An 8,911-nucleotide genomic window follows, 5' to 3' on the forward strand; every position below is an offset into this window, starting at 1 on the left:
GTTGTGGTAAAGTGAAGAAATGGAGTAAACCCGAATGCAAAATGTCTGATAGTTCCTTGTTCAGAAATTTCCATTCTTTCAGTTGAAACAGTTCAGAAAACTGAAATCCAGATGTTTTCATTTGGATTTAAGCTTATTTAATGAATAATCCTCAATGTCTTAAAAGCTCAGTGTTGGACCTTAAAATACCAATTTGTATGCAGACAGCAGTATAAATTTCAAAAGGTTAAATTCCCCTAATAGGTGGGAAATAAAGTTAAAGAGAAGAGACATTTAGAGAATGAGTACAGTAATGATATCTGGATTATTACTTGGGTCTTTTATCCAAAATAAAAAAATAATTTGAATTAGTATACCCAAGTAAAGAAGTGTTGTCAGAACAAGCAGAGTGCAAAATGATTTACTGGGCCATCACTTAAGCACAGTAAAAAGCTTAGTTTATTTTCTGTAAAAGTATCTGAGATGTCCTCTTTTATCTTCTGTTCTTGTTTCCCACCCCACTGGCCTGGGAAGATCACTCAAAATCCTCTATTAAGTAGATTGTTCTTGATAAAGATGCATAACAAATTTAATCTAAGCTGGTGGCTGAAATGTGATGGCTGAGCACTTTATATCTAATTCAATATGCTTATTTAGATTTTGACTGTATTAAAAGTATTGATTAAAAGTGGATCCATAATGCCAAAGAATTTGCTTTTGCAGGTCCTTATCATGATCTTCTGCTGTCCTTATCATGATCTGTATTACTATGTGGCAAACTGTTATAATACAAAATTGTATTACATAATGCATATATTTTGAATGTCTCCAACTTTGGGTTTTTAATTCCTTTAATATTTTTAAATGTAAAAATAATTGCTGCCAGAGCTAAACCAGGCTTTTTGAAATGTTAAATGCATGAGCTTATGCCAAAATTGCTTCCCAGAAATACCACGAAGAAACAAAGCAAAAGATTTTATGGGAGTGCTAAAAGGAAAGGGGAAAGAGTATAGGAGAACTTTCTGAGGATCATGCAACATACTTCTTGGCTTTAAGATGAAGAAGAAAAAAAAAAAGGGGGGGGGAGGTTTAGAAGAAATATTTGGCCCAGAACTTACTGTACTCTGCTGTTCTTGATAAGGGCTAGCAGCTTTTGACTGAGCATGTTGAGGCTTGATGGGTACAACACGGCAAAGGCTGCTTGAGCTCTGCTGACACACGGTCTGAGCTGTGCCGTTTGCTTGTCTATCACATTCAGCTACGTGCTTTTGAGTGAAATATCTACTGTAGCAGTAGTGCTAGTATAGTTTCATATACTGATTTCTTTACGAGTGCAGCGGTCTGCTTATGAAGGAATTGCTGGGGAGAGGCAGCGATTGGTGCCTCAGGAACAGTGCCTCACCTGGCAGCTGCGATACCTGAGAGAGGTTTCTGCATCTTTGTGATTGACTTTGTGCTGACTGTGCTCTGAACTAATTTTTAGCCGATACTCACCTTCACAACGGTTGGTCTAAAGAATCTTCACAGCACCCGGTTCTGCTGCCCTGATTGACAGCTGGGTTACCTTACGCCAAAGCAAGTGCTTGTTCTCACCACCTCTCCACGCACTACAGCAGTGGCCATGCAGGTGAGTACCAGGCACCACTAGCAAAGGCAACGCTCGGCCTAGTGCCATAACACGTCGGTTTTTGCATTGCTACCCGTTTGCAGAGGCACTGCGGTGCAAACACACTGTAAGGAGACGACTGTGTCACTCGTTCTGAGCAAGCGTTGCCTAATCTTGTCTTAAATTACCGATCCTCCAATATCGAAACAGCTATTTAAACCCACTGTAGGAATCATTCGCTTCACCGTGTCCACCAGGGCCTCCTCTCTCCCGCTTTTTGCACCCGCGGGTGGTGCCCCAGAGCAGCCCGGTGCCCTGCGGCAGCAGACGGCCTCGCAAGACTCCCCAGCCTGGGGGGGGCCGCACGGCGGAGATTGACAGGGAACCTCCATCTCTGGGGGTGCTCCGCCTGCCCGGGTAAAGACGCGGCTGCAATCCTCCCCCCTCCCGACACAGGCCAGCCCGTTACCTCCGCCCTGTCGGGGCGCATGCGCCAGAGCCGGGGAGGCATTGGCGGGGCTGACGCGCCTCCGGGAACGCTGCGGATTACCCAGAAGGCAGCAGGCTGCTCCGAGGTCAACATGGCGGCGAGGGCGTCGGGTGAGGCGGCGGAGGGCTCCGGGGGGGGGGAGTGGTGGTGTGGGGCCGTGCTTGCTGCGTTTGTGGTGTGGGGCTCGCTGTGTTCCGTCCCGTCCCGCGGTGGGAGGTGGGGCGGGCAGTGACAGGGAGGTGAGCACTGGGACACAGGGACGGTGTGCACTGTGTGCCCTTGACAGGGGCAGCGCCGCAGCTGATGTATCGCCGGCAGGGCTCTGGCGGGCGGGTTTCCTTGTCGTCCCTTCCGAGGGGTGGCCTCTCGGCCTGGGCCTCAGCGGAGGAGCCTGGATCCGAAACCGAGAGTTTTTGAAATCAGGGGGCAGAAGATGTTCGGGGGCAGCGCTGTCTTACCTGGATACTGGCATCAGGGTTAGATGGTCTAATGTTGTTCCTTTTCAAGCCCTAGAAACCGAAAGAATAAGGCCTAATGAGGGGGTGTGTAAATGATGTACTAGTATCACACATGGCATTGGTTTTATGGGATGTCACAGTGAGATGACATGAAGAACAGCTTGCCCTAGTTTCATGGCCCATGATACATCAGTTCAGAGTTTCTAGATCTCTTGTTTAGTTACTTGAATGGTATTTGGTACTGCATTGTGTTTGATCATAGGTAAAAACATCTTTACTATCCAAAATCACCATTAAGGAGGGGTGAAAATTCTGCATGTGGTGTGCTTTATTTTTTTTAGTGTTAAAGCAGTTTTTGAGGGTTCAGTGTTGACTTTCCAGTTGACTTTATCAGCTTTTTGAAAAAGAAAGCTCTGGAATAGTATTTAAGTAACTGGAGAGGAGAGCAGAAGGTTAACAACATAATAATACACTGGCTTTGAAACTGCACTAATCTGTAGTGAGAGATGTGGAACTTTAATAAACTGTTTGGAAAGCATGATGGTTTTGCTGTATGTAGAACCTCATGTTTTTTGTTCAAGTAAAAGTTACGCACTCTGAAAGTGTTGGTGCTGTCTTTGACACTGAACTTTTAGCATTAATCCAAATTTTAAAGTAGTATGATATTCAAATTTAGTGAAATAGAGGTCAAATTACTGTATGTAACAAGCACTCATTCTACCTGTTCAGGGTCAGTCAATGGATGCTGAAAAGTAGAGAGGCTAAGTCAAACTTGATGCAGTGTTGTATTAATGCATGGGAAGGAGGCCAACAACTGCTTGTATGCTGTCATAGTAGTGTTTAAGTGTTGATTTTTATCTTGCTCTGCAACTGATGATGGTCCTTTTCAGTCGCAGGAGGTGGTCGCCTCATGGACAAATTTCGCAAGTGGTATTACAATGCAGCTGGATTCAACAAACTAGGTAAGTGTTTCACTGAGCTTTAAAAATTCTGCAAGTGTGACAGTCTTCAAACAAGTTATGGTTCATAACTGGTGTATGTGCATGCAGCTTACATAAGTCTTTTAGCTGCTACTTCTGTGGGGATGAAGTTAGTAATAGCTTTAGTCATCATGATTGTGCCTGGTAGTGAATCATTGACTTCTGTTATTTGTGTGTTTACCCTTCTTTTCAGTGAAATAACTAGAAACAGCTAAGGTTAAACTAGAACAGTTGAAAAAGCTTTCACAGAGTGGTCCTGAGAGCTTTATTATCTCTTCCCACCAAGTCACTTTCACTGGCCAGTATCTTCTAACCCAAAGTCTGCCCTTGAAAGTGGACATTTTCCCACTGATAACAGTCAGTCTGTGTGCAATACTTATACTACGTATCCAAAGTGCAAAAAAGGATTTAGTTAGTTCTGCCCTTTGCATCACCATAAATTCACTTGGTGTCTCTCTGGCCTGCACAGTTGTGAAGTAGGTGTAAAAATAGTGTTCCCTTAAATAGAGGAGGTTACCTTGATAGTACTGACTTCAGTTTGTTCAGAGTTACGAAGCTTGTTTCAGCTGTTTATGTGGTAGAACTGTCCTTGGGTGACAAGAGGATCTGAATAGTCAGAGGCCTTAATTTACTACTGACCACAATATGAGCAAATATTTTAAAGAAATGTCACATACCTGCCCTGAGGAAGTTAGGAAAAAAAAATGCAAGGAAATTGTAGAAGAATAAGCTTAGGTCTTTCCTCTGGAGATGCAGTGCATAGCCCCTCCTTTTATATCTGTCTGCTGAAATTCTTCATAGAATCATGGAATGGTTTGGGTTGGAAGAGGCCTTAAAGATCATCTGGTTCCAGCTCCCTACGGACAGGGACACCTTCCATTAGACTAGGTTGCTCAAAGCCCAAAGTTCTTTATGGTGTTAATACTGTTTGCTGCTTTTCTAGGAATGTGACTAGAAGCTGAGGAGAAACACCACATTTAGTGTAGTGATTAAATTAGCCATGCTCCCTGTGCCTTTGAAATAAATTACAAACCTGAATTCAAGAATATGTAGCTTAAAAGAAATTTCTGGTTTAGTGGGAGACTATTGCAACTTGGTCACATGAGATCAAAGCTGTTAATCACAAGTCAGTGGGTGTACTCCCTTAATCTGCATCAGTCTTGGGATGTTACAGAAGTAACATTTTGTTGTATGTTGTTAATACTGAAACTTAAAACACGGTTGGTTGAATTTCAGGAATCATTTGTTCCACAGACACTGGAGGTGTTCTCGGTTTAGAAAACTAGGTGGTTCTCCCTGATTTAGCTTCTGATTTGGGAAAATGTGGGAGGGAACCAACTCATGCACAAACATCTAGCTTCAGGTTTCCGTAACTTAATATAGTCAATGGAGATCTAGTCGTTAATACATAGTGAGGTTTACTTCAGTGCTGAAGAATTATTCTTTAGTCACATCTGCGGCTGACTGACTGTAATGGATTGAGAGCTCTTAAAGCCTTTTCCTAGACAGTCACCTTAAATACAGATATAAAATTAGATGAGCATAAGTTCACCCATAAGTTTCTATATATGTTCTGCATATATACTCTTATGAAACATATTGAATTAAATACCCATTTTCCCTATTCCTCCTTCAGAAAAGGATTAAGAACAAATAAATAAAGTATGTGAAAGCCAGTGTTTAGAGTTTGTTCTCTGGGAGTGACTAGTGGTTCTCTTCTGCATTGGTTTGGGTTTCATGCATTGGAAGCATTTTTCCCATCTTAAGTGGAAACATCTGTGTCAATCCTAAATCCTATGTAAGAATATTTTTTCAGTGATACCCTAAAATCTTCTTGGTACAGGATTAATGAGAGATGACACATGGTATGAAGATGATGATGTCAAAGAAGCAGTGAGGAGACTCCCAGAACATCTTTACAATGAAAGAATGTTTCGTATAAAGCGAGCACTTGATCTAAGCCTGAAACATCAGATCCTTCCAAAAGACCAGTGGGTGAAGTATGAAGAGGTATGTGTACAGAACTTTACAGATTTTTTCTGTAAAAAAGCTGAAGCTGTAGCTCAGAGCCATAGAACATTGTTTGTATTCAGACAAAACATTTCTTCTAAGCTACCAGATAGAGGAATACACTGTAACTAGCTTGGAAAGTCTTATGAAAGATCTCTTGCTTTTCTGATTAATTTCTGAATTTAAGAAAATCCTCAGCCAAAACTTTTATTCATGAAGATGCCAAGGAATGATAATTTGAAAAGAAACGTTGCATTAAAATAAGCATCATCTTGTAATTTGAAAAACAATCTACACTTTCCTTTTCAGATGTAACTAAATTTTGATTTGTAGTGATTTAGAGACTTTGTATTGTTGTCCATCTCCAAATTACCTGGCAGAGAGGAATCTTATCACTAGATGTTTTACTATAGGATAGCCTAAGGGCATTATGTTTCTCTATATAAGCAGGGGCTGTTTCTTGTGGTCCTATTGGTGGTGTTTAGGTAACTGCTGCATTGAATAACTGGTTATGTAGCAGCATTTTCTTTGTGAGTGTTAAACACTGTTGAAATGTTCTGTCAAATCCAAGCACACAGTGCTGTTTGAAGTTAAGTTCAGAATTAGTTCCTTGAGTATATTATGGTTGGACTTCGAACTAAAATGGATATTGTACATTTTGTTATCTGCCAAAAGAACATCATTTCTAAAGACACAGCTGGAAGCATGCATTGCTTGTTCATGTTGGCGAGACATTAGGAATTAGTGGTTGCTGTGGTAAGGAATTTGTCACAGCAGACTTGGGAGATACAACATTTACCATATCAGAGTAAGTAATGTTTGATTTTAATTTTTAGGTTAGGTTTTAGTCAAATCAGAGGACAAATGAGAGACAAGTAGTCTATAGGAATGGCTTGAGATGTTTCTGGACCTTCTGGTAAGTCTAAATGTATTTTCTTCTTTTTCAGGATCATCATTATCTTGAACCATACCTAAAAGAAGTAATCCGTGAACGACTTGAAAGAGAAGAATGGAACAAGAAGTAACTGTTGAACTACTTCATGTGAATATCCACATATTTCTGATATTTTTAAACATTTGGATATAGAAGTCTACAGGGAGGCAAATATGAGGCTGAGGAGTACTGTTTCAGCTTGTTCATTGAATCTATTCATCCAAGTAAAATAAACATGTCAAAGTATAAAACCTACTTGGAAGAGTTCTTTGCAAATGTTAACAGGCTAATGTTCGGATCTTTCCTATGAGCATATACATTACATACTAGCTTAGTGGTATGCAGTCTTCATTCCAGCTTTTTGATTCTTGCTCTTTTCATAGTACAGCTGTTCTCTGCAGTTGTAGGGGTAGGTAAGAAACACACAAAGCTGTTGGTGCTAGTTGCCCAGCTAAATTAAAAAGGAGTTGCTTATTTCCATCATCACTTCTCCCTGAAGACAATACTGGCCCAGTGCTGGATGTTATAGTGCATTATGAGACAACAGAATGCAATATTCTGTAATATGCATGTGTTTAGATGCACAGTAATGGAAAATACAGGTGATTCCTTAATCACAAAATCAGGAAGTGTTTCATTAGCTTTTTGTACCAGATACTTTGTTAATCCTTAAAAGGCTGTTTTCACATAAATCATAATGATCATCTCACTTTGGTTTCTTGAGATTTTTTTATCCTTTTATAGGGCAAAAGTGGTATGCTGATGTACTTTCAACAGCATAATTAACTTCCCGTGTATTTTCTTCATCACTTAAGCCATGCTGTTGTTCACAGTGATTGGTATCAATTATTTTAAGTGGTCATTTTAATGACATTAGAGATACACATGGAATTTGGGCTCTGCTTAAAAACCAGAAGGATTTCAATTGTATCCAGAAAATGCTGGCTCTTGCTGGCTGAAGACCTTGAGTTTAGTCTTCCACAGTTTAATGGCAGTGTTAACTTGAAACAGATTTTTGGAATTATATGTAAAATTCAAAGCTTGTCATATAGCCCTCTGTGTGAAATGTCTTGTGTGATAGTCCCAGCGTTTCTTTTTCTTTGTTATGCATGCTTGTCTGCCAAATGCAAGAACCCAGTGACCAAAAGGTACAGCAATTTAGAAAAAGCAAAATTACATAATATGGAGTAAACTGTATCTGTAGTTTTGAATTGGTGTGCCCAGATGATACAATACTGGGTTAGAAGTTAGAATGGAACAGTCTTTTAGCTGTGTTCATCACTCTATTACTAACTTTCATCTTCTTGCTTCAGTTGCTCCCATCTGTAGGATGAATTCAGTGATCCTTGTATGAAATATTTATTACAGAACATCACAGTATGATGCAGTAAACCAAAATGCTGCCGAAATATGTGCATCACCAATATGCCTTAAAAGTCAGTGGGGAGATTCTACTAAGAATGTGAGGGTTTTTTCACCTCCTGCAGTAAAATCTTACTATGGAAGCATATGTAATTTGTTTGTTTTGAGAACTTTCTGATTTTCTTATGAGAGGCAAAAGAGGCCTTAATTTTCACACTTATTTTATATAATAATTATGGAATTATTAGAATACTTGATTTTTTTAAATGGAATTAGAACTATTTAATCTGTTAGAATAATATTAGAAGACCTAACTATCTAATGGAAATGGCATTTGAAAGGCATATATGGTCAAAATTCTACAAAAGCTGTGATTTTATAGAAATGCAGCATTTGCTTATTAGGCTGTAAGTTTGAATTAAGATTAGTGTGGTTCAAAAGTATGTAAAAAATTACTTGGTTTAGAGTAAAGGGTTTTGTTGGCAACAGGCACTTATAAATACTTATAAATTACCTTTGAGGGGAGTGCAAAGCAGCCATACTACACCTGGCTTAACATAACCTGAAATCACTGACCTTTCTTACGCTCAAATTTAGCATTTTTAGAGTCAGTTGCAAGTAGAAGTAGTTAATAACAGTCTTTTCAAGTGATCCTTATAGCAGTTCAGTGGAAGGAAGGAAAAGGAAGCCATGTTAAGAGCTTGCCTGCTCACCAAGGCTGAGGTTGTTTAGCAGCTTTCATTTACACGTGTTTTCAGACACTTCTGACTTGGAGTGATCATTTTTAAGTTTGTGTAATGTGCAGTAGTCTCCTGTTGAAGTATATGAAAAAATTCAGTGAGTACTGTTGTATCTTAGAATGATATTAGCCAGGAAATTGTATTTGTTGGGGTTTTTTTTGGCAGAGATGGTGATATTCTTTGAGAATCTAAAAACAGTGAAAAACATGGAGGAAAGGGGTGAGTGTAAAAGCAGGGTATCTGTTGCCTGGGAACCAGGAGCTGTAGCAGCTTAGTGTTAGAGACTGTAAACTCTTATCTAGAATATGATGTGAGATCTGAATGCTTGTGCTACTGGCTAATAGATGAGTAA

At 39.8% G+C, this 8,911-nt stretch overlaps 1 protein-coding gene across 1 annotated transcript; it reads left to right on the forward strand.

The window, feature by feature from the left end:
• Nucleotides 1-2,076: 2,076 nt before the first annotated feature.
• On the forward strand, nt 2,077-7,166 carry UQCRB (ubiquinol-cytochrome c reductase binding protein). Its single transcript, XM_005150875.4, has 4 exons — nt 2,077-2,185; nt 3,424-3,495; nt 5,357-5,523; nt 6,471-7,166. Exons 1-4 carry the CDS (start codon nt 2,167-2,169, stop codon nt 6,546-6,548), a joined length of 336 nt encoding a protein of 111 aa, XP_005150932.3. The 5' UTR covers nt 2,077-2,166; the 3' UTR covers nt 6,549-7,166.
• Nucleotides 7,167-8,911: the final 1,745 nt, after the last annotated feature.

This window comes from Melopsittacus undulatus, chromosome 1 (assembly GCF_012275295.1).
Source record: "Melopsittacus undulatus isolate bMelUnd1 chromosome 1, bMelUnd1.mat.Z, whole genome shotgun sequence".
Taxonomy (NCBI): domain Eukaryota; kingdom Metazoa; phylum Chordata; class Aves; order Psittaciformes; family Psittaculidae; genus Melopsittacus; species Melopsittacus undulatus.